The 24079-nt window shown below is 56.1% G+C and overlaps 1 protein-coding gene across 1 annotated transcript in view; it reads right to left on the reverse strand.

Annotated features, from left to right (window-relative positions):
- The window catches only part of LOC118696973 (fibrillin-2), a 73422-nt gene that overhangs the window by 26647 nt on the left and 22696 nt on the right, over window positions 1-24079 (reverse strand). The window contains exons 6-23 of the mRNA XM_036399393.2: window positions 23330-23527; window positions 21985-22110; window positions 16653-16778; window positions 12037-12189; window positions 11082-11279; window positions 10449-10592; window positions 10219-10338; window positions 9480-9605; window positions 9025-9147; window positions 7818-8093; window positions 7136-7189; window positions 5871-5996; window positions 4810-4935; window positions 3650-3769; window positions 3096-3233; window positions 2793-2843; window positions 1989-2114; window positions 259-486 (exon numbers count right to left, since the gene is read on the reverse strand). Coding sequence (XP_036255286.1) covers window positions 259-486; window positions 1989-2114; window positions 2793-2843; window positions 3096-3233; window positions 3650-3769; window positions 4810-4935; window positions 5871-5996; window positions 7136-7189; window positions 7818-8093; window positions 9025-9147; window positions 9480-9605; window positions 10219-10338; window positions 10449-10592; window positions 11082-11279; window positions 12037-12189; window positions 16653-16778; window positions 21985-22110; window positions 23330-23527 — 2559 coding nt within the window. The remainder of the gene's footprint in view (window positions 1-258; window positions 487-1988; window positions 2115-2792; window positions 2844-3095; window positions 3234-3649; window positions 3770-4809; window positions 4936-5870; window positions 5997-7135; window positions 7190-7817; window positions 8094-9024; window positions 9148-9479; window positions 9606-10218; window positions 10339-10448; window positions 10593-11081; window positions 11280-12036; window positions 12190-16652; window positions 16779-21984; window positions 22111-23329; window positions 23528-24079) is intronic.

Raw genomic sequence — 24079 nt, forward strand, 5'->3', positions numbered from 1 at the left:
ACCCCAGGAGCAGCCCCTGTTATGGGGGGAAGCTCCATCCCACCACCACCAGAGCTCCTGCAGGCCTGGACTTGTCTGCAGTGCCCAGCTGCAGCACCCAGCCAGGCAAAAGTGTCTGTGGGGTGAAACACCACACACCCAGATAGCCAGAAGTGTCCCTGGGGTGAAACGCCACAGTTGCCACTGTTTGGTTCAGCACCAGGGGCCAGGCAAGCCGAGGCAGGTCCCAGCTGTGATACTGGTGACTCCAACACTCACCTTTGTAGAAGGGCCGTCCCGAGAGCACGTCGCCGCGGTTGGCGAAGCCGGGCCCGCGGGGACACAGCGCCTTGAACTCGGCAGAGCCGGCGCGGGGACACTCCTCGCAGTCGGAGCCCCAGGCCGAGCCCACGGAGCAGCAGCACATGTCCATGCGGAACTTGCCGGGCAGCGGCTCCGTGCACTCGTCCTCGTCCCAGCGCATGTAGCACTGCTCCACCCGCACGTCTGGGGACACAGCACGCGCGTGGGTTTGCTGCCCACCGCGGGCTTGCCCGGCGCGCTGTGATGGCAGCGTTTGCCTCAGAAATCCGGTCCCTCCCGTGGTTGTTCCCTCCCAGGTGGGTCAGCCACCTCTCCCTTCCCCTCTCTGTCCCCTCCCAGCACTGTCTGTAGTCCTGGAATTCCAGAAGGTGACGAGTGATTGGCCAGAATAAAGCTCTGGATCCAAACCCTCCATCAGAACCGGCTCCTTTCCTTCACCATCGCCTTAAAGCTTCTCTGGCAGAGGGAAACCCCAGGAGCAGCCCCTGTTATGGGGGGAAGCTCCATCCCAGCACCACCAGAGCTCCTGCAAGCCTGGGTTTGTCCCCACGTGCCCAGCTGCAGCACCCAGCCAGGCAAAAGTGTCTGTGGGGTGAAACACCACACACCCAGGCAGCCAAAAGTGTCTGTGGGGTGAAACACCACACACACAGCCAGCCAAAAGTGTCCCTGGGGTCAAACACCACACACCCAGCCAGCCAAAAGTGTCTGTGGGGTGAAACACCACACACCCAGCCAGCCAAAAGTGTCCCTGGGGTCAAACACCACAGTTTCTGCTGTTTGGTTCAGCCAGACAAGCTCAGGCACGTCCTGTCCAGCTATATTGGTAATTATTCCAATACTTGTCGCCCTGATTTTTTAAGTTTTTCTAGGCCTTCTTGTAGGAAAGGCATTTTGTGCTGTTCTTGTGAGCCAGCGAAGGCTTCCTGAAGATAAGGAAAGCCCCGTATCTCTCTCGAGGAAGACACCAAGGCTGTCATGGACATATTTAATGAAAAATCTTTTTGACAGGATTTTTCTCCTGAGAAGCTGAGAGGCCTCAGGAACAAAATGTAAACAATGGTTATCTGCTGCTGTGGAATGCAACAGGTGGACCTGTGATTGGTCTCATGTGGTTGTTTCTAATTAATGGCCAATCACAGTCCAGCTGCCTTGGACTCTCTAGTCAGTCACAAGATTTTATTATCATTCTTTTATCTTTGCTAGGTTTCTGACAAAATCTATTCTCTTTCTTTAGTGTAGTTTTAATATATCATTTTCTTTTAATATAATATTTATAATAAAATAATAAATCAACCTTCTGAAACATGGAGTCAAGGTTCTCATCTCTTCCCTCGTTCTGAGACCCCTGCCAACACCACCACGCCAAGGCTACCCCCATGACAACGGGATGGAAGAGAGAAAGTTAAAAGACAGGGACTCTAGCTGGCTCACAGAATGATGTGGCTCCTTGTTCACCTATTGAGAACTTTGTTTCTTTTTTATGACTAATGGGCAGTGAATGTTTCTGTTAAGTAAGTGTAAATATCCTGAAAAACTATGAAAGCAACTATAAAAGCTGAAACTCTGGTTCGGCTGGGAGGTTTTCTTGGGGTCTTTCAGGTATGACTGAATTCCCAGGAATTCCTGGTGGGGAGGTGGCAAGCGGGAGGGCAGGATGCGGGCAGAGGAGGAGGTGTCCTTACCCACACAGGTCCTGGCAGTGCCATCCAGGGTCAGCCCCTCGGGGCACTCGCAGCGGAAGGAGCCGGCCGAGTTCACGCAGCGCCCGTTGGGGCACACGCCCGGGAACACCTCGCACTCGTTCACGTCTGTGGGGTGGCACAGATATATACATATATATATAAAAAAAAATATATATATATATATTAAAAAATTATATATATATATATATAAATAAATATATATATAATATATTATATTATATATATTTAATATATATAATATTATATATTATATATTATATATTATATATTATATATTATATATTATATATTATATATTATTTTTATATATTATATATTATATATTATATGATATGTATAATATTATATAATATATAATATATTATATATATAATATATATATTATATATTATATATTATATATATATATTTTATATATATATTATATGTTCCATCTAAATATATAAATCATAGATATAAACATGTAATATAAATAGCCCTAATAACAATATCAAAAATATCAGGGATGGTGAGGGGTGGCACGGGGACGCGGCCAGCGGGGCCTCAAGGGGCTCCTGGAGGAGCTGGGAGGAGCCCAGAGCTGCCCACCGGGCTCCAAGCGGCAACTTACCCATGAAAACCGGGCAGAAACAGAGCCAGGATCTGGGCACAGACACACGGACAGACAGACAGACACACAGACACGGGGCCAGAGAGTGGAGATCCCCCCCAAGACTCGGAGAGGCAGGAGAACAGTGACCACATTCCCAAGGAAAGCAGTTTTCCCTCGCTGCAGCACATTACCTTCACAGGTGACCCCCTTCATGCGGGCGTACCCCCGGGGACAGGCGGTGTCTGCAAGGGACAAGGACGTCAGCAAGGAAACCCTTCCAGCTCTCCCACAGAACCATGGAATACCCAGGGCTGGGAGGGACCCACAGGATCACCCAGCCCAACTCCTGACCCTCCACAGCACCCCACCCACCCCACCGTGCCCCTGGGAGCGCTGGCAGTGCCCAAGCACCCTGTGGGGATCTCTCCCTGTTCCTGCTCTCCATCCCCGCTCCAGCATTTCCTCGGGAACGCCCGGGCCTGGCAGAGCCTCACCGATCTCGCAGCGCTCGCAGGGGCTGCCCCAGGCTGCCCCCAGGGTGGCGCAGCACTCGGATTTCAGCGTGGCCCCGTTGATGTTGACCTCGCAGCGCCCGTCCTGGATGTTGAGCCAGCAGGTGCCCTTCATGCTGTCTGCAGGGACACACCGGGGGCTCAGGGGCTGCCCCGTGCCCCCAGCCCGGGGCTGGCAGCCCTGAGAGGCAGCTGGGCAGGGCTGTCCCTCCCCACTGCTCCTGGGAGTCACTGATCCCTTAGGATGTGGCTACAAGCACAACCCAGAGCCCTAAAACCCTTCCAGTGCCACCCCTGCCATGGGGACACCTTCCCTGGTCCCAAGGTGCTCCAGCCTGGCCTTGGACGCTTCCAGGGACCCACAGCTGCTCTGGGAAATCCATCCCAGGCCCCCAACACCCTCCCAGCCAGGAATTCCCCCTCATCATCCCATCCATCCCTGCCCTGTGGGATTCCTGTCCCCGTGCCAGTCCAGGTGACGCTGCAGGGTGACACTGGCAGTGCCACCCAGGCTGGCAGGAGCTGGCCCTGCTCACCCACACAGATGGTGCCACTGGGGTCCAGTTTGCTGCCCGGGGAGCACTCGCAGGCGAAGGAGCCGGCGTTGTTCCTGCACAGCCCGTTCACACACGGGTTGGACGTGCACTCGTTGATGTCTGCGGGGACAAAGGGACAAAGGGACAAGGGGACAAAGGTCACTGGGGGCAGTGACAGGGACACAGCCCTGGGGGGACACAAACTGGAGGAGGTGAGAGCGCAGAGAGTGAAGAATGGTGGGTTTAAATTGTTTTTTACGTGGTTTTAAATAGAAAAATAAAATTCAAACTGTGTTAAAATATATTATATATAAATATATAAAGTATGTTATATAGAAATTACATAAATATAAAATATAAAAACGTAAAATATAAAGAAAATAAAATATTATATAAGATACTTCTATAGTACATCATAAATATATATATAATATATGGTATGTTTTATATCTATTATATATTATATATATTATAATCTATTATATATAATAAAATCTATAATATATAATATAATCTATAATATATATTATAATATATTATATAATATCTAGTATATATTTATTATATTGTCTATATATAACATATAAGATAATATGTAATATATAATATATTATAGAATTAATAATCAATTATAAATTATATATATTCCATATAAATTTATAAATTATAGATATAAACATGCAATATAAATAGCCCTAATAACAATATCAAAAAAGACAAGATTTAAAAAAATTTATTTGGGTTGAGGGTGGTTGGAGCACTTGTGTGCAAAGTGCCAGTTCGCAAATATTTGAGGCCTCTGCACACAGGAAACCATTTTTCCTCCTCCAAATCACAGCCTTTCAATCAAATTCCCCAAACCTTGCAATTTTGGTCAGGCCTCAAGCTCAAATTTTGTGGCCCTGGAGGAAATTGCTCTGGTTTCCAGGCTCAGATGTCTTGGGGTCAGGTGTCCATTCTGCTTTGAACCCAGTGTGAAATATCACCAAAACCCCCAGAAAAAAAACCACCCTAAAAATGAGGTAAAACCCCCTGAACCCCAAAGGTGCAGCTGCTGCAGCCCAGAGCAGCGCAGAGGGGAGGGAAGCAGGGGTGTGCAGCTCCAGGCAGGAGCTCAGGCCGTGGTTTCTGCAGGTGCTGGGGCTGCCTGGCCCCGTTACCTTCGCAGGTGTCGGTCTCGGTGCGGAACACGAAGCCCTTGGGGCAGGTGCAGGTGTAGCTGCCAGGGGTGTTCCTGCACAGCCCGTTGTCACACAGCAGCCGGTTGACGCTGCACTCGTCCACATCTGGGGACAGACGTGGCATCCGTGAGCTGCTTTGGGCTGGGAAGGGTTAATTTCCCCCACGCAGTCACGGGAGGGACCCATGGGATCTGATCCAACCCCTGGCCCTGCACAGGCACCCCAACAACCCCAGCCTGTCCCAGAGTGGGGCCCAAGGGCTCCTGGAGCTCTGGCAGGGCTGGGATGGGACCATTCCCTGGGGAAATTCAGTGCCCAGCACCCTCAGGGGGAAGAACCTTTCCCTGATCTCCATCCCAAACCCCAGAACCTTTCCCTGATCTCCAACCCAAACCCCCTGAACCTTTCCCTGATCTCCATCCCAAACCCCTGAGCCTTTCCCTGATCTCCATCCCAAACCCCCTGAACCTTTCCCTGATCTCCATCCCAAACCCCCTGAACCTTTCCCTGATCTCCATCCCAAACCCCTGAGCCTTTCCTGGGATGCCCTGAACCTTTCCCTGATCTCCATCTGAAATCCCAGAACCTTTCCCTGATCTCCATCCCTGAAGCTTTCCCCGATTTCCATCCCAAACCCCAGAACCTTTCCCTGATCTCCATCCCAAATCCCTGAACCTTTCCCTGTTCTCCATCCCAAATCCCTGAACCTTTCTCTGCTGTCCATCCCACCCCCCTGGCACAGCTCCAGCCATTCCCTGGGTCCTGTCCCTGCTCCCAGGGCAGAAATCAGAGCTGCCCCTGCTCTCCTGGAGGTGCTGAACACCAGCCCACGGGGAGCAGGGCACAAATTCCTCGTTTTCCTTTCCCCACTGAAATCCTTATCCCAACCCATGAGCTCTCCAGCTTCCACCCTTCCCATTCTCCTCCCAGCCCAACTTCTGTGGAGGAATTTGGGTGGTGCTGGAGGGGACCAGGTGCTGCAGCAGCTCCTGGAGGTGCCTGGCACCCCCTGAGCCCCCCGAGCCCCAGCCCTGACTCACCCACGCAGTTCTTGCCCGTGGGGTCGGACTCGTAGCCCAGGTTGCAGATGCAGCGGTAGCTGCCCCGCAGGTTCTCACACATCCCGTTGGGGCAGATGTCGGGGTTCAGGGCGCACTCGTTGATGTCTGACAGGCAAAAAGAGGCACGTGAGGTGGAGCACAGCAAATGCAAAGACAGAAACATTCCACCCCCTGGCTCTTCGCTGCAGGAACCGTGGAGTCCCAGAGTAGTTTGGGTTGGGAGGGACCTTAAAGCCCACCTTGTTCCACTTCCACCATTCCAGGCTGCTCCAAGCCCTGTCCAGCCTGGCCTTGGACAGTCCAAGGATGGGGCAGCCACAGCTTCTCCCTGTCCTGAGCCAGCCCGGGGCTCTGAGCTCAGGAGGAGAGAGCTGGATAAGGGGCTGGGATAAGCCCAGTTTTATGGCCAGGGCTCTCAGGTCCCTGTGTGACATCCCAGAGTGTTCTTTATCCCAGCACCGAGCTCAGGCCCTTGAATTACCCCTGGGTTCAGCACTGAGTAATCCAGAAGGGTGGCAGCCAGGTGGGCACCGTCCCTTCCCTGCAGCAGCATCCCTTCCTCTGTCTGCCCTTTTGGAGCCAAGCCCCGGTGCCAGGGCAGAGATTCCACCCCAGGCAGGCTGTGCTGGCACCACAGGGTCCCCACAGTGCCAGATGGCCACGGCTGCCCAGGCACTGCTGGCCTTTGTCCCCACGCTCTTGGAGCTCACTTCCACCCAGGGAAACCCAGCCTGGAAGGCTCTGAGTGCAGCCCTGGCTCCAGGCAGGGGTGGAATGACCAGAGTGTGGCCTTGCTAGAAAGAGTCTCATCATTCCCCTGGGGCTGCCTCTGGCCAGGACAAGGAGCCCTGGATGGGAGCCCAAGGAGCCACTGGGGCTTTGCCTCTGGCTCCTTCCCTGTGGAAGGCTTGGCAGGGCTGCCTGGCTGCTCCAAGCACTGCCCAGGGCTGGCACTGGCACCTCTTGGAACTCAAAGCAGCCCCTTGGCAGCACAGTTTGTCACCTCCCTCTGCCTGGGACACCCCAAGGAGGAGCTGGAGAGCAGAGGAGGGAAACAACCAGGAGGGTCCCACTGCTCATTCCCATCACAGCAGGGATGGGAGCTCCAGCCTCTCCTGGCACAGCTCCCACAGGAAAAGCAGCTGAGGGTGCTGTGGGATGTGCCTGTGGAATCCTGCACGCCCCTGAGGAATTCTGCACATCCCTCTGGAATCCTGCACATCCCTCTGGAATCCTGCACCCACCTCTGCCATCAGCCGTGATCCCGATGCCGCTGCTGCAGAGAGCCTGGAATTCCGCTGGGGACAGAGCACAACAGAGCCATCAGCGTGGCAGGACACTCCCCTCAGGGAGCTTCACTGAGCTGAGGGCTTCAACCCACCAAGATTGAATTCTGTGTTTGTCACAGGGGCAGCTCTAGGCCTGTTTATGCTCATACAACACAATCACAGAACGAGGTGAGTTGGGAGGGACCCCAAGGATCATCCAGCCCAGCCCCTGGCCCTGCCCAGACACCCCAACAATCCCACCCTGTGCCTGGGAGCGCTGTCCAAGCTCCCCTTGAGCTCTCCCAGCCTCGCTGCTGTGACCTTGTACATTTCAATGCCGATACTCCCACTTGCAACTTCCACCCCGTTTATAATTTATCCATAAATTATGGATATGGATTGTGGATTATGGATCGTGTATTATGGATCGTGGATTGTGGATTGTAGATTATGGATCATGGATCATGGATATGGATTACAGATATGGATTACGGATCGTGGATTATGGATCATGGATTGTTGATTATGGAACATGGATTATGGATTGTGGATTATGGATCATGGATTGTGGATCGTGGATTGTAGATTTTAGATTATGGATTGTGGATGATGGATTATGTCCCAACCAACACCATGGCCCAGCCAGGCGTGGCCTCACCCGAGTTCTTGGCCGGGCAGGGCTGGCAGGGCTCCCCGAAGCCGTGGTCGGGGTTGGCGCAGCAGCACTCGGATTTGGTGACGGCGCCGGGGAAGGGGCGGGCGCAGGTGCCCTTCTTGATGCCCCCGTAGCAGGTGCTGCGCATGTGGGTGTCCACGCAGACGCGGCCGTCCACGCCGATGGCCAGGCCCCCCAGGCACTCGCAGCGGAACGAGCCCTCGGTGTTGATGCACCAGCCGTTCATGCAGATCCCCGGCGTCTCGCACTCGTCGATGTCTGGGCAGGGCGGGGAGGGGAGAGGGGTGAGACCGGGCAGGGAGAGGGGTGGGAGACAGGGACAGGGATGGGGGACAGGGAGAGAGGGGTGGGACACGCAGAGAGAGGGCTGGGACGTGAGGAAAGGGGACTGGGACACAGGGAGAGGTCTGGGACACACGGAGAGAGGGGTGGGGGATATGGAGGGAGGGCTGGGACACAGAGAGAGGGCTAGGCGACAGGGAGAGAGGGCTGGGACACACAGAGAGAGGGCTGGGACATGAGGAAAGGGGACTGGGACACAGGGAGAAGTCTGGGACACAGGGAGAGAGGGTTGGGACATGAGGAAAGGGGACTGGGACATGAGGAAAGGGGTCTGGGGCACAGGGAGAGAGGGTTGGGCTATGAGGAGAAGGCTGGGACACACAGAGAGAGGGCTGGGACACATGGAGAGAGGGTAGGGAGATGAGGAGAGAGGGTTGTGACACACAGAGAGAGGGCTGGGACACATGAACGGGGGCAGAACACATGGACCGGAGCTCAGGACATGCAGAGAGAGGCTCAGGACACATGGCCAGGGCATCAGGACACACGGACAGCAGTTCGAACATGCAGAGAGAGGCTCGGGACACACAGAGAGAGGATCAGGACACAGACAAGGCTCAAGTCACGCTGAAAGAGGCTCAGAACACTAAAACAGAGGGTCAAAGACACTGAGAGAGAGGCTCAGGACACACAGACAGGGGCTCAGGACAGACAGGGGCTCAGGACATGAGAACCTTTCCCCTTTTGCCCATTGTCCCACAAAAGGACAATTTCTGGCGGCACAGCAGGAGCTGCCTGGAGACACCCTTGGATTTCTCATCTCCCCTTGCCCTGAGGAGCTCACAGGTGCCCTGAGGAATGTGGGCAGGGTCTGGGGGTGGGAAGAGCCCAGCTGGGGCTCACTCACCCACGCAGTAGCGCCCGTTGGGAGCCAGGACAAAGCCGGGTTTGCAGATGCACTTGAAGCTCCCGTCCTCGTTGATGCACATCCCGTTGAGGCACATGTTGGTGGTGGCACACTCGTCGTGGTCTGGGGGCACAGACAGCACCCCAGAGCTGCAGCAAGACCCTCCTGTGCCCCAAACCCCCCTGTGCCCCATCCCATGGCCAAACTGTGGGTGCTGGGCCTCAAAGCAGAGGGGGAAATGGAGGGGGAACCTCCAAGAGCATCAGCTGCAAGCCCAGGGTCACCTTTCCTGGTCAGAGCTGTCCTGCTCCAGCCCTGCTGATCCCCTGCACCCCAAACCCCCTCACAGAAACCCCTCCCCAGCCCTCTCCTTGGGGGGACAGCCCAGATTATCAGCCCAGGGAGGAGGTGGTCCCAGCCCAGCCCTGAGCTGCTGGAGGCCAGGGGAGCCTCACCCACGCAGTTCTTGCCGTCGGGGGTGATCTCAAAGCCGGCGTTGCAGATGCACTGGAAGCTGCCGTCGGTGTTGACGCAGCGCCCGTTCCTGCACATGACCCCGTTCATGATGCACTCGTCAATGTCTGCAGGGAAAGCACCAAAAAGTGGCAGCAGGGAGGGACAGGAGCGGTCCCAGCTCAATATCCCCTGTGAGAAACCCAGGCAGTGCCCTCAGACACGGGAATTCATCTTCAAAAACCCCACTTGGGAAATCGGAACCTTCTCACCTTGCCGGGCAGTGGGGGAGCCTTTGGAAGCCGCTTTGTCAGGAAGGGAGAAAATGAACATTTCAAAGCTTGGGCACTGCCATGGGAATCTGCCTTTGCTCGTTGTTCCCGTGGTGGAACAGTCCCTTCCCATCCCTGTTTTTTTGGCAGTCCCTCACCTGCAGCAGCCTCTTGGCAGAACAGCCTTTGCTGGAAATGCTGCATCCACACCAACACGGCCCAGAACACCCCCTGCTCTCCCAACAGGATTCTGTTCTTGGGGAGGACTCTGCAGCTCCCTTGACTACCACCAGAAAATTTTAAGGAAAGCCAAGGCAGAGGAAACTTCTGGAGAGACCCCATCCTACGCCTGGCCCTGCTGGGGACCCCACACTGCATTTCACCCCTACCACCCTTTCTTGGTGCCAGGGGCTCTGCTGACCCCTCTGCCACCTCTGCCACCCCCCAAAAAGGGGGGGACAGCCCTTACCAATGCAGGCCTGCTTGGTGGGGGTGCTCTGGAAGCCCTCGTGGCACTTGCAGTGGTAGGAGCCCGGGGTGTTGACGCAGTCCCCGTGGACGCAGGGGCTGCTCGAGCACTCGTCCACATCTGCAAGGGGGGAAAGCCCCACCCGTGAGGGACCCTGAGGCACAGCAGAGCCCAGGAGCAGCAGGAGCAGCCTGGAGGAGCCCTGGGAGCTTTGGGGCAGCCCCTCTCACCGATGCACTCCCCCCGGACGTCCTGCTTGTAGCCCATGTTGCACTCGCAGCGGTAGCTGGACGGGGTGGGGATGCAGCGCCCGTTCAGGCACAGGTTGGTGAAGTGTTTGCAGATGTCGATGGTCTGGTTCAGAGTGGCCGTTCCTGGGGGGCACACAGAGGGTTGGGGAGCCCTTGGGTGAAGCACTGGGAGGGGTTGGGGAGCCCTGGGATGTCCCCAGGATTCAGGATGGGGTGGCAGCTCCTGGGGGACACAGGGAGGGTTGGGGACCCTTTGGATGTCCCAGGAGCTCCGTGGGGGGATGTCAGAGAGGTGCAAGGCGGGGAGGACAAGACTGAGGCAGTGATGGGAAAGCTCCGTTCCTATCTGGAGCTTTTGGGAGCCTATTTGGGAATCAGGGAGTGATTCCAGACCAGACCCAGCCTCGCTGGATCCTGGTGGGGGCTCAGCATCAGCGCCACATCCCAGCTCTCCCCCGAGCCAGGACACCCCGTGAGTGGTGTTCCAGCCTCGGTGAGGCTGCCCTGGGGCTGGGCAGCCAGGACAAACTGGGACAAAGGCGGGACAAACCGGGACAAAGGCGGGACAAACCGGGACAACCCGGGACAAACCCGGGACAAAGGCGGAATTACCGATGCTGGAGCTCCCGGGGCCCATCCCGGGCAGCCCCGGGATCCCGCCCTGCCCGTTGGCCCCGTTGGGGCCGATGCCCCCGGGCCCGTTGAGTCCCGGCCCGACCCCGTTGGGCCCGAATCCGGGAATTCCTGGGAAGTTCCCGGGGAAGCCTGGCATGACCGGGAGCCCCTCGATGCAGAGCCTGCGGTACTCGTCTGAAACAAAAGAGGGCTTTGGCTGCAGTGCCTGCATCCCCCGAGGGGAGCAAAGGGTGGGTCCTGGTGGGAACGGGGGTAGGAAATTATGGGAATGGGGCAGAAGGACCAGGAGGGATTGAACACCCCGACCCCATGGTGCCATGGGGGGCCAGGGGGTCTGGCAGAGGATTTTTGGGACATTTGGGGTCCCTCCAGGCAGGGAAGGATGGGCATGGAGAAGCTCTGCCCTGCTCAGAGCTGGGGCTGAAGGAGGGGATGCACAGTTTGCTTTGCTGAGAGGGGAGGGGAATGGACCCAGTGCTGGTGCCCCTAAATACCTGGTGCACCTCGGGGTCTGGGTTTGGTGGCACCTGGGAACTGGGTTTGGTGGCACCTGGAAAGCTTTTCCAGCCTCATTTTCCAACAGGCATGGTTTAGGGGTGCAGGGTTTGGGGTGCAGGGTTTTGTGGTGTCAGTTTTGGGGTGCCGGTTTTGGGGTGCCGGTTTTGGAGTGCAGGGTTTGGGGTGCAGGGTTTGGGGTGCAGGGTTTGGGGGTGCAGGGTTTGGGGGTGCAGGGTTTGGGGTGCCGGTTTTGGGGTGCAGGGTTTGGGGTGCAGGGTTTGGGGTGCCGGGTTTGGGGTGCCGGTTTTAGGGTGTTGGTTTTAGGGTGCCGGTTTTGAGGTGCCGGTTTTGGGGTGCAGGGTTTGGGGTGCCGGTTTTGGGGTACAGGGTTTTGGGGTGCCGCTTTTGGGGTGCCGCTTTTGGGGTGACTCACCCGAGCCCCGCACCGGGCACACCTCGGGGGTCTGGCCGATGGCCCAGCAGCGCCCCGAGTCGCAGCAGCACTGCATCCTGCTGGCCTGGCCCGGAACGTCCCCGGCACAGCGACCGCCCAGCAGCGCCGAGAAACACGTGCCCAGGCGCTGGTCTGAGGGGACAGGACCGGGATAGGGTGGGGACAGCACAGGGACAGCACAGGGACAGGGACAGCACGGGGATGGGGTGGGGAGAGGACGAGAAATGGGGAGAGGGACAGGGATGGGGATGGGGAGAAGGAAAGGGAAAAGGACAGGGAGAAAGAGAGGAACAGGGACAAGGACAGGGAGAGGAACAGGGGACAGGGAAAGGGGAGAGGGACAAGGATGGGGACAGGGAAAGGGAGAGGGACAGGGAGAAAGGGAAAAGGACAGGGAGAAGGAGAGGAACAGGGACAGGGAAAGGAAGAAGACTCACGGTCACAATGTGGCACCACCACCCTCCCAGGCAGCTCCTGAGGGCCCATTCCCGATGGAATCTCTCCCGGCCATGCCCTGTCTCAGCCTGGCCCCCCTGACCCCAGCCCTGGCCCTGCTGGGGGGCGTTTGTGGCTCCTGGCCCAGGCCCAGGGCACTGAGGGTCTCTCACATCCAGCAGGCTCCGTCCACCTGGCACCAAGCCCTCCAGGAAAACCTGGAATCTTCCCCTCCTGCTCTCCCACCTTGCTTTTTCTCAAGTCGGTTAATGAGGGGGAAAGTCTCCCGGGGTGTGGCTGCCACTTCCCGGGAGTGTAATTGGAATTAATGGCCCGGGGCTGTTTGATCTGGGGCTGGATTCTGCTCCCAGCACAGCTCGGGGACCCCCAGGGCACAGTGACCCCAGTTCAAACCAGCAGCTCCTTCCTCAGAGCTGGGTTCAGGCAGAATTGCTCCTTTCAGGAAACTTTACCCACCAAAAACACCGGCAGACACAAAGCCAGACCCGGAGAAGGGGATTTGAAAAGCAGGGATTGAATGCAAAGCTGGATCAGCCCCTAATCCTCAGGAAGGGGAGGAGAAGCCCTGGGGGTGTTTGGGTCCCAGGGCACCAGCTTGCACAAAACCCCAGAAAAGCAGAAAATGCTGCAGGGGAGAGGGGAGGGGAAATTCCAGCTGGGATTAGAGAGAGCTCAGAGGTGGGGACTGAGCCCAGGGGGTGACCAGGTCCAGCCGGGATGGCAGGGCAGGAGGGGAAGGGGGTCCTGCTCATCCTCGGGGGACAGGAGCACTCCCAGGCTGGCTCTGGGGTCTGCAGGGCCTGCACCCATCCCATGGAGGGGTCCTGATGCCAGGAGAGGCAGCAGAGATCATCCAGCACAGCCCATCCCACCAAGCTGGGCCGGTGGGAGATGTCCTGGAGGAGCTCTGAGATCCCTCCTGACCCATTCCAGGATCCCCTCAGGTTCCCCTTTTCCTCTTTCTTAGACCAAAGTGCATCAAAAAAAAAAAAAAAAAAAAAAAAAAAGGGGAACTTCAGACAGGCAAAGCCCTCAGTGAAACCTCCCCAGCCTGGCTGAGCCCAGGGCTGGGCCAGGCTCAGCAAGACCCAGAACTGGAGGTGCTGAATCTGCTGCTGCTGCCCCAGGAGAGGCACAGCCCAAACCCTCCAGAGCTCTGCAGGGCAAAAAAGGAGCTCAAAAAAGGCCAGAGCAGCAGAGCTGGGTGGCAGGGAGGGAGGGAGGAAGGAACACCATGTGCATGTCTGGGAATGCACTGAAAGGCTAATTTTTATATATATATATTTTTTTTTTTTTTAATGCTCCCATGAATGTTCCTCTGGGTTTTTCTCCTGGTGGGGTTTTACTGCACTGAAAGCAGCTCCTGGCACTGGGGGTCAGCTCCAGCTCTGGGTGTTGCTGTGCCAGCTGTGAAAACTGTGAAAACTTTGCTTTTTGAGATTCTTGCAGTGCCATAAAAAGGTGTTTGCTTTGCTGGGAGGGGAGGGGAACGGAGCAAGTGCTGGTGCCCCTCTCAATACCTTTACATTGTCACCTCCAGGCTGGCAGTGTCCCCTCTCCTGACGCTTTAGAAGTGCCCACATTATTCATTATTTATCCATTCCCACTTTCCCAGCTGCTCCCTGGCTTTATTTCATGGGATGGAAACCTGGAACCCCGAACTCTCCACACAAACCCCCCCTGGGACAGAACTGGCGAGGTTTGGGTGCCAGGGCAGCCCCAGCCCAGCAGGAGCTGTGGGTTCTGCCAAAACAAACCCAGCCCATCCCAAAAAGGAGCTGCAGCACCCAGAGCCAGCTCAGGTGCAGTCAGAGTCCAGTGCAGCTCAATCAGCTCAGCACTATTTTTAAATCTGGCCTTTCTAATTTTATTTATTTTCGTTTCTTGAAGCTCTTGGTTTCAAGGAAAGTGGGGAATGTCCCCATGACTCATCCCAGAACTGTCACACCCCTCTGGGCTCATGGCAGGGCTGGGAAACAGCAGGAAAAAAATTCCATTCCCATTAAAATCTATCAGTTTCCCAAACAAGAAGACTTGGGCTTTACTTTTTACTCACACTTCACAACATTTTTTTTCCCCTCCTGGAACTAAAACATTTAATTCTGCTCCAGGATCCGTGGCTAGAAAAGAATTTGGAGCTGATTATTTTTTTTTTCTTTCTTTTTTTTTTTTTTTTTTGCTGAATTCATTTCCACAGAAAGCTGTGCCTGACACTTTGCACTGCACCACCAATCCCTGCCTGTGCTGGAAGAATTCCTCTTCCCAAATCTCCTCATCCTCATCTTCCTGAAGGCAAATGGACTTTCAGACCAGGGGGGGAAAAAAAAAACCAAAAAAAACCCTGGGATTTATTTGCTGAGTGTGAATAACCACAGAGCTGCCCCTCTACCCCAGGAACCGGGGTTTGGTACCAATGGACCATCAAATATTTACAGGAAAGGAGTTTTGATCTGTTAAAAATTCAAACAATTCGCCGCAGGCTCTGGAGGTTGGAGGCAGCAGAGCTCAGGCTGGGGAGAGCCCTGGAGTGGGGCCAGTTTGGGGCTTTGGGATGGGAACACCTGGAGCCAAAATGGGCCAGGCCTGAGGGGGATTGGGATTTGGGATTCCCACAGCAGCCTGGGAAGGGCTTTGGGGCCAGAACTGGGGAGCTGGGGGGGGGAAGGAGGGCGGGAATGGGGAAAGGAGGGCGGGAATGGGGAAAGGAGGGCAGGAATTGGATGCTGTGGGGGTAAGAGGGCAGGAATTGGGGAAGGAGGGCAGGAATTGAAGGAAGGAGGGCAGGAATCAGATGCTGTGGGGGCAAGGAAAGCAGGAATTGGATGCTGTGGGGGCAAGGAGGGCAGGAATTGGGGAAGGAGGGCAGGAATTGGATGCTGTGGGGGCAAGGAGGCTCCCAGGGAATGTGCAGGAGGTTCCCTGGCAGCCCCACAGGGATGGGGGATCTGTCTGTGCTGGATCCAGAAGGGTCCAGAGAAGCAGCTCAGGGCTAGGAGCTCTTTCCCAAGGGCTGATTCCAGGGGGATGGAGCCAGCTGAGCCCTGTGAGTACCAGCCCGGAGCCGCTGGGATTGATGAGCCGTGCTGGGAGCAGGAAGCAGCAGCAGGAGGTGATAAAATTCCCTGACTGTTTTCCCTGGAGCCCTTTCCCTGTCCCTCTGCCGAGCAGGGATGTGCAGCTGGGGCTGTCCCTGTGTCCCCCTGTGCTCCAGGGAGGGCTCCAAGCTTTCCCTTGGACTTCCACAGCCCAACACCACGGCCAGCCCAGCTGCACTGGGAGCACTGGTGGAAAACACCAGCACAGGATGGGGAGGGGGAGAGTCTGGGGCCCTCCTGAAAACTGGGAATACCCAGATGGGACATTCTGTGAGAGGAGCACGGGGATCCTGCCTCACGGCCCCTCTCCCAATTCCTTCCTCACTGCCCCCAAATTCCCGGCCCCAAGCCTTCCTCCCAATCTCTTCCTCACTGCTCCTCTCCCAGTTCCTTCCTCATTCCCCCCAAATTCCCAGCCCTGCTCCTTTCTCCCAATTCCTTCCTCACTGCTCCCACATTCCCAGCCCTGCTCCTTCCTCCCAATTCCTTCCTCACTGCTCCTCTCCCAGTTCCTTCCTCACTTCCCCCAAATTCTCGGCCCCAAGCCTTCCTCCCAATCTCTTCCTCACTGCTCCTCTCCCAATCCCTCTCTCATTCCCCTCAAATTCCCTGCCCCAAGCCTTCCTCCCAGTTCCTTCCTCAATCCCCCCAAATTCCCAGCCCTGCTCCTTTCTCCCAATCCCTCCCTCACTGTCCCCACATTCCCAGCCCCGGTCCTTCATCCCAATCTCTTCCTCACTGCCCCTCTCCCAGTTCCTTCCTCACTCCCCCCCACATTCCCAGCCCCACACCTTCCTCCCAACCCTCCTCCTCCTCCTCCTCACACCCTTCCCAACCCATTCCCCCACTGAGACCCCCCCCCAACACCCCAAATCCTGGAGAGGCACAAAGACCAAGCGAGCCCGGCCGGGCTCAGGATGGAGCAGCCTGGAGGAGGAGGAGGAGGAGGAGGAGGATTCCCCACCTATCCCGGCACCATCCCCGAGCCCTGTGCGGGCATTCCCGGCCCTGATCCCGCCCCAAATCCCGCATTTCCCCCCTCACCGAGGCAGCGGGAGCCGTCGGGGCTGCTGATGAAGCCGCGGGGGCAGGAGCACACGTAGCTGCCCACGGTGTTGGTGCAGTCACCTCCATCGCACACGCCTGGGATGGCCCCGCACTCATCCACGTCTGCAAGGCACAGAAAACACCACGGGCAGCATGGAAAATGTCCCCTTCCCCACCCAAAGCCAGCTCAGGTGGGGTTTGGGGGCTCAGGGGATGCTGGGGGTCATTAAAACTCTGCCATTCGTGGAGTTTCTGCTTCTCTCCACAGCCCTTCCCAGGGGACGGTTAGGATGGACAGAAGGGAATAAATCATTCCCAGAAACAGGGATTGGAGATTGGAAAGGGCTGCCAGGGAGGGTTGGAGTCCTGGACCCAAACCCCATCCCAATCCAGGGCACAGAGGATGGGAGTTGGGTTTTGGGGGCTCAGGGAATGCTGGGGGCCATGAAGAGTCTCCAAAACTCTCCCATTTGTGGAGTTTCTCCTTCTCTCCACAGCCCATCCCAGGAGAATTTTGGGATGGACAGCAGGGAAGAAATCCCTCCCAGAAACAGGGATTGGACATTGGAAAGGGCTGCCAGGGAGGGTTGGAGTCCTGGTCCCTGGACACCACCCAAATCCAGGGCACAGAGGATGGGAGTTGGGTTTTGGGGATCAGGGGATGCTGGGGGTCATTAAAACTCAGCCATTTGTGGAGTCTCTGCTTCTCTCCTCAGCCTCTCCCAGAGGAAGTTTGGGATGGACAGCAGGAGGAAATCCCTCCCAGAAACAGGGACTGGACATTGGAAAGGGCTGCCAGGGAGGGTTGGAGTCCTGGTCTCTCAGGTGACCTTGGTCATGGGCTGCAGGTCCAGCCCTTGGTGATGGGTTGGGCTTGCAGACCCCTGCGGGCCCTTCCCAGCCCAGGACATTCCACAGTTCCATTCTCTGATTCTATCCCAGGCCAGAGGGGAACACAAATCCCTGCTTGGCTCTTGAGGACTCTCGAATTCTGCCCCTGGCCACCTCCTGAGCCCCCCAGTGCTGCTCTGGCTCCCTGATGCTCTCCCTGAGAGCTCCCAGGGCAGCAGAGCAGAACACAGGAACGCCTCCCCCACCTGGGCCCCTGCAGCCAAAATCAGATTTTATCAGCCAGCCTTGCCCTGCCATCCAACCCCAGCCCTGCCCTGGGCTCCAGCTCCTAAAGCTCTCTGCGAAATAAAATAAAGAGCTTTAGGAAGGCAAAGCTGAAAAAACCCAGCCCAAAACTTGGGGTGGCACTGGGGAGGCTCCCAGACCCGGGGCTGCTGCCAGATCTGTGCCTCTGCCACCCCCCCCCTCACCCCAAGGCAGCAGAGAATCCCATTCCTACGGAAAACCAGGGAACCCAGGAGCTTCCATCCATCTGCAGCTCCTTTTTTATCCGAAACCCCTTGAAAATCCCAGCTCTGAGGAGCAGGAACAGAGCCCGTTCCTGCAGGACTCCACATCCTGTGCTTCAGGAACCCGATCCCTGGGCTTTGTTGTCCTTTCAGCCCTTCCCCAGCCCATTTTCCGTCTCGGTTTTCCCCCCGGTGAGCGTCCCGTGGTGGTTTGGAGCCGTTCAGGCAGCGCTGAGCCGGTGGGATGGGTTCATTAACACCCCTCTCATTAACGCCCAGCGCCGGGAGGGAATCCTGCCAGCTCCAGCCTGGCTCCTGCCCGGCTTTTCCGACCTTCTGTTCGAAATTAAAGCGGGATCCTGAGCTCCGCTGCTCAGACAATGGCAGGATTCAAGGCAAACGTTGATTTTGGAGCAGGGCTGGGATTGGAATTGGCCTCGTCCTTAAGGCTGGAAAAGCCAAAGGCTGCAGAGCCTCTGGAAGAGCTGGGGCTGCAGAGCTCATCCCACACTGTGCCCCCAGGGCTGTGGGAACCCCAACCTTTCCTTGTGCTAAAAACCCAGGGTTTGATGGAGAAAACACCCCCAGGGCTCGTGCCCTGGGATCACCAGGGACTCGCTGCCCTCCCCGCCCAGAAAGGAACCACAGAGGGGAAAATGGAAGCTCCAAACCGCCCAAATGCAGGGAAACGAGCTCTGGATGGAGCCAAACAATGGAAAGAAAGCGGCTGTGGGGTTCCATCCGCCCGTGGAAAACTCTGGGGAGCTTCCTCTGGTGCAGGAACATCAGGAAATTCGGGATTCTGCGCCCTGGTGGCAAAAGCCTGGCCTGTGGGGGCACGAGGAGCACCTCACATCTACAGGGGTGAGGAACAGAGGTGAGGTTTGGAACCCCTGGATTTGTTCCCTCTGACAGAATATCCTGGAGAGGCCAAAAATGGGCAAATCCTGGCTGAACTTGTTGCACACAGCTTGCCTGGAGCCTTCCACTCCCTTTCCTGGTGTCTCTCCGTGGATCTTTGTTTTGTCTCTTATCACCCTGATATGGATTTTGGTTGCAGGACCAACATTCCTTTGGGAAGCATCCTGGAGAGGCACTGGCATTACCTCACTGATAGCAGGGCTTGGCCTTTGTCCTGCAGCACAGGAAGGGCTGTTAAAAAGTGAAATTCTTGGCAGAGAAAGCCTGGAATTATGGCAGGAAAAGCTTTGTCCAGCCAGTGATTCCCCCTTAACTCCACGCCACGGAATTGCTCCCTTCGGTGTCATTTTTCCAGTTGCTTCCAGGATAATTTAAAAGTGCCCCAGCCTCCCCTTCCCTGTGATTTATGGCTCCAGGTCTCTGGAGCAGCAGGATGTGTCCCGGTTCAGCTTTGATGTTCCCTCTCTCCACTTTGCACCAGGAATTTTCTTGTGTCCTCAACAATTTTCCTCCCGCCGTGTTGAGAACTCAGCGGGATCCAAACCTGCCTCTCTCCCCGGGCTCTCATTCCCTGAAAACCTCAACAGATCCTGCTTTTTTTCCCTTTTTTCCACCATAATCCAGCCATGAGATGGGTTAATTCATCCCTAACCTGGCAATTCCTGCCCTCTTAGCCCATCTTTTTGCACAACGTAAACACAATTTTGGGTGCTTCCCAAGCCCGCCTCATCTCCAGAGGTTTTTAGGGAGCAGCCTGAGCCTTCCCCTCCCTAAATCCAGCATTTCCCTGTTTCCCAGACTGCTCAGATCCCCCAGCAAGGCAGCAGTGCCAGAAACTCTCATCACCCCCGGAGCTCCTCGGAATACAATGGACAATGGGACAAACCCGAGCCACCCTCTGGAAGTGCCCCATCCACCAGGGATGAGCCTGGAGCGGAGCAAGCCCGGACTTGGAGGAGCTTCAGCTCCAAATCCGGGCTGGACGTTTCCCTGAGAGCAGAAGGATTGGTTTTCCTGCTGGAGCTGAGGATCCAGCCAGGGAATATCCAGCTGCACGCAGCTCGGAGCCTCCGTTATCGGCGTGGAATATCTGCCTTGGAAAAGCGTCTTTATCCTCCCCAGTTCCAGGTGTTGGGAGATAAGGTTTGGGTTAGGAGATAAGGGAGGCACCGCCGTTATCTCTGTTCCCAGCAGCTCACAGCCGATTAATGAGGGGACACCGTTAATGAGGGGACACCGTTAATGAGGGGACACCGTTAATGAGGGGACAGCGCTAATCAGCGAGCGGGGCTCGGAGCTGTGGCTCCAGCACAATCCCAGCTGCTGACTTCCCACCAGGAATCCCCCAGCACCAAACTCCAGCTCTGGGCAGCTGTGGAGAACACCCCCAGAGAGGTTTAATCGGGGTTTGACATTCCCTGGATGCTGGGCTTGGATGGGGAAGCTGAAAATGAGAGGGAAGCAGAGAATTCCCTCCTTTCCCCACTGTAAAATGAACCCGAAAGTCAACGAGGGAACTCCTGCCCAGCTGGGACTGGGGCACACCTGGATGACAAATCCATCCTCTGGCTGTGCTTTGATCAAACCCTGGCTCCAAGGGAGGACCAAGGCAGAGATTTTGGCAGTTTCAGCAGGAATGTGCAGCTCAGGAATTTGATGCTCCATCTGCTGGGCCGAATTCCTGATGGATCAAAGGGTGCAGGGAACTTGGGGCCCAGATCTTCAATGTGTCCATGAAGTGGGAGAGGAACCCTCTCCATCCCCCTATCCACATCCTTTTTAGGGAATCCCAAAGGTGATTCCACTTTCCTGGGATCCTCCAGATCCCTTTCTGGTGGCCCTGTGGGGATCTGGAGGTGACACAGCTGGGAGAGGAGCCCTCAAGCCCCGTCCCTCTGGAGCATCCCTGCTGTTTGTGTCATTCCCAGATCCAGAGGGAAGCCTCCAGTCCTCGGTGGTGATGCCAGGGATGGAGCAGCTCCCAGGAATGCTGGAGTTTTCCCTTTCTGTGGGCAGCACAGGGAAGGGGAGCAGTTTGTGCCCGCGTGGGGCTGCTCTTCCAGGCTCTGGGGGGAGTGGGAGGCCCCTCACATCTGGAGGACAGATCCAGACAATGAATTTGGTTTAATCTGGGGATGGAGGAGATTCCAGCTCAACTGGTTTCAGATGTGCTCTGCTCCCCTGAGCTGCTGGGGGAGAGGCAGGGAGGGGCAGGAGCAGCTTTCTGCTGCCCCTGCTCCCACCTTGGCCAGGCAAATTCCTGGAATATCATTGGATTCGGGGAGCTGGTCCTTCCTCTGACACAAAGAAGGGGCTGGTTTGGATTGTCCTGCTTTCAGTCCTTGGATGTGGAGCTCTGCAGGAATCCTGTCAGGATTTTAGAGAAAGTCTGCTGGCGCCCTGCCCAGGAAGATGCTCAGACACAGATGTTTCCTGGGGATGGAGGAATGTCCATCCCCCAGCAGGGATTGACCTTTGCAGCTCCTCTGGGCTCTCTTTGGAAGCATTTCCTGAGGGGCTGAACCCAGGGCACAGAATCCTGGTCAGGGCTGGAAGGACCTGGGAGATCAGCTCATCCCACCTCCTACCATCCCAGTTCCAGGGGCTTCCAGAGGCAGCCAGAGCTCTCCCTGAGCTCCCAGCACCAGCCTGATGTCCCGTTTCACAGTGATTAAATCTTTACAGCCCTAATGAAGAGCCTCCAAATTAAAAGTTGTTGAGTTTTCAAGGCTTGATCAGACTCAGAACCTGGCAGAGTTTTGGAGGCAGCCCTGAGCTGAGCCTGGCTAAAGCCTTCCAGAGGTCGCTCCTGCACCATCAGTCTGTGTTCCCATTAAAATATCCTTTAAAAAACCCCTCTGTGAACAAACCAAACCACTTCCTTCTGGTCTGAGGCAAGATCAGGGGATCAGGCAAAGCCCATTCCTCATTTCCTGCCCTTGGCCTGTGGGCAGCAGATCAAAAACCCCTCTGGCAGGGCTGGGCAGTGGGACCCAGCCTGGAATGGGAGCAGGAGTGAAATGCTTGGGAAGATGAGCATCCCTTACCTTCACACCTGTGGCTGGTCTCGCTCTGCTTGTGCCCTGCAGGGCACTTGCACTCGTAGGATCCCACGGTGTTGATGCAATTCCCACCTTGGCAGAGCCCAGGGATGGCCTGGCACTCATCCACATCTGCAGCAGGAAGAGGAGGAGGAGGGTGAGGGAACAGCAGCCATGGAGCCCTGGGTGTCCCTGTGCTCCCAGGAGCTGGATCACATTCCAGAGGGAATTCCCCCCCCCAGACTGCACCAGGGGATGGACAGGAGTCAATTCCTGCCTCAAGCAAGAGGGAGACTCAGAGACTCCAAGCTATGGGAATGCTTCCCCAAGGATCTGCCCGTCCTGTGCTTCTCTGGGAGGAACAGCCTGTGGGATGGAGGAGCTCACCTGAGAGCCACCGTGTGCCCTGAATCTCTGGGATAAAACAGTGTTGGGAGATCCCAGGGGACGCTCCAGGTCCATGGAGGTGCTCCCTGGCACACAGGGGGGATTTGGAAAATGCCACAGAGAGTTCTGTGCTTTGGGGCTCTGCTCTCTGCGCCCTCTGCTTTGGGGCTGTTTCAGGCTCCTGTTCCAGACTCTGCTCTCAGCATTTTGGGGCTCTTTTAGGCTCCCATTTTGGGCTCTGCCCTCAGCACTCTGGGGCTGTTTCAATCTCCTGTTCTGGGCTCTGCTCTCTCTATTCTCTATTTTCTCTGTTTCAGTCTCCTGTTCCAGACTCTGCCCTCTGCATTTTGGAGCTGTTTAGAGTCCTCCCATTCAGGGCTCTGCTCTCATCATTTTGGGGCTCTTTTGGGTTCCCATTTTGGGCTCTGCTCTCATCATTTTGGGGCTCTTTTAGGCTGCCATTCTGGGCTCTGCTCTCATCATTTTGGGGTTGTTTTAGGCTCCCATTCAGGACTCTGATCTCATCATTTTGGGGCTGTTTTAGGCTCCCATTCAGGGCTCTGATCTCATCATTTTGGGGCTCTTTTAGGCTCCCGTTCTGAACTCTGCTGTCATCATTTTGGGGCTCTTTTAGGCTCCTGTTCTGAACTCTGCTCTCCCCACCCCGTGCCCACCCTGTACCCATCCCTCTCACATTCCCTGCCTCTCCCACCCCGTACCCATCCCTGCCCACCCCGTACCCATCCCTCTCGCATTCCCTGCCTCTCCTACCCCATACCCACCCCTGCCCACCCTGTGCCCATCCCTGCCCACCCTGTGCCCATCCCTCTCACATTCCCAGCCCTTCCCATCCCTGCCCACCCCGTACCTGTCCCTGCCCACCCTGTGCCCATCCCTGCCCACACTGTACCCATCCCTCTCACATTCCCAGCCCTGCCCACCCCCTGCCCACGCCGTGTCTGACCCTGGCAGGCCCCGGTGCGGATGTTGGGGATGAAGCCGCGCCGGCAGGGGTGCGGCTGGGCCGGGCACATCTCGCAGGGGTGGCCCCAGGCGCGGCCGATGGTGGCACAGCACATGGTCTTGGTGCACACGATGCCACTCAGCTGGCCCTGGCACATCTGGTTGTTCACCTGGCTGAAGCAGGGCCCCGTGCGGTAATCTGGGCAGGAAATGAGAGAAATCCTGGGTCAGATCTGGTGTCACCACGTTGCTGTTCACAGAGAAAAGCAAGGCTTTAATGGTTCTTCCCAAGAATATTTCTTTCCCAAGAATATTTCTGGGTTTCACGTTCTGTGAACCTCAGAGAAACGAAAAACACAATTCTTGTCTCATTTGCTGTGCCTGTGTTTGGCTCCTTGGCCTGTCAGGGCCAAGTGTGCAGCCCCACATTTCTCTGCACAGAGAAAAGCAAGGCACAATTCCTCCCAAGAATATTTCTGGGTTTCACATTCTCTGAACCTCAGAGAAAGGAAAAACACAATTCTCATCATTTGCTGTGCCTGTGTTTGTGCCACAGCAGAATGCAATGTGGGGACTGTTCACCCACAGTGAGGGTGGTTTGGTTCCTTGGCCTGTCAGGAAATAGCCCCACATTTCTCCTCACAGAGAAAAGCAAGGCACGGTTCTTCCCAAGAATATTTCTGAGATTCACATTCTCTGAACCTCAGAGAAACGAAAAACACAATTCTTGTCTCATTTGCTGTGCCTGTGT

This window comes from Molothrus ater, chromosome 26 (genome assembly GCF_012460135.2).
Source record: "Molothrus ater isolate BHLD 08-10-18 breed brown headed cowbird chromosome 26, BPBGC_Mater_1.1, whole genome shotgun sequence".
Taxonomy (NCBI): Eukaryota; Metazoa; Chordata; class Aves; order Passeriformes; family Icteridae; genus Molothrus; species Molothrus ater.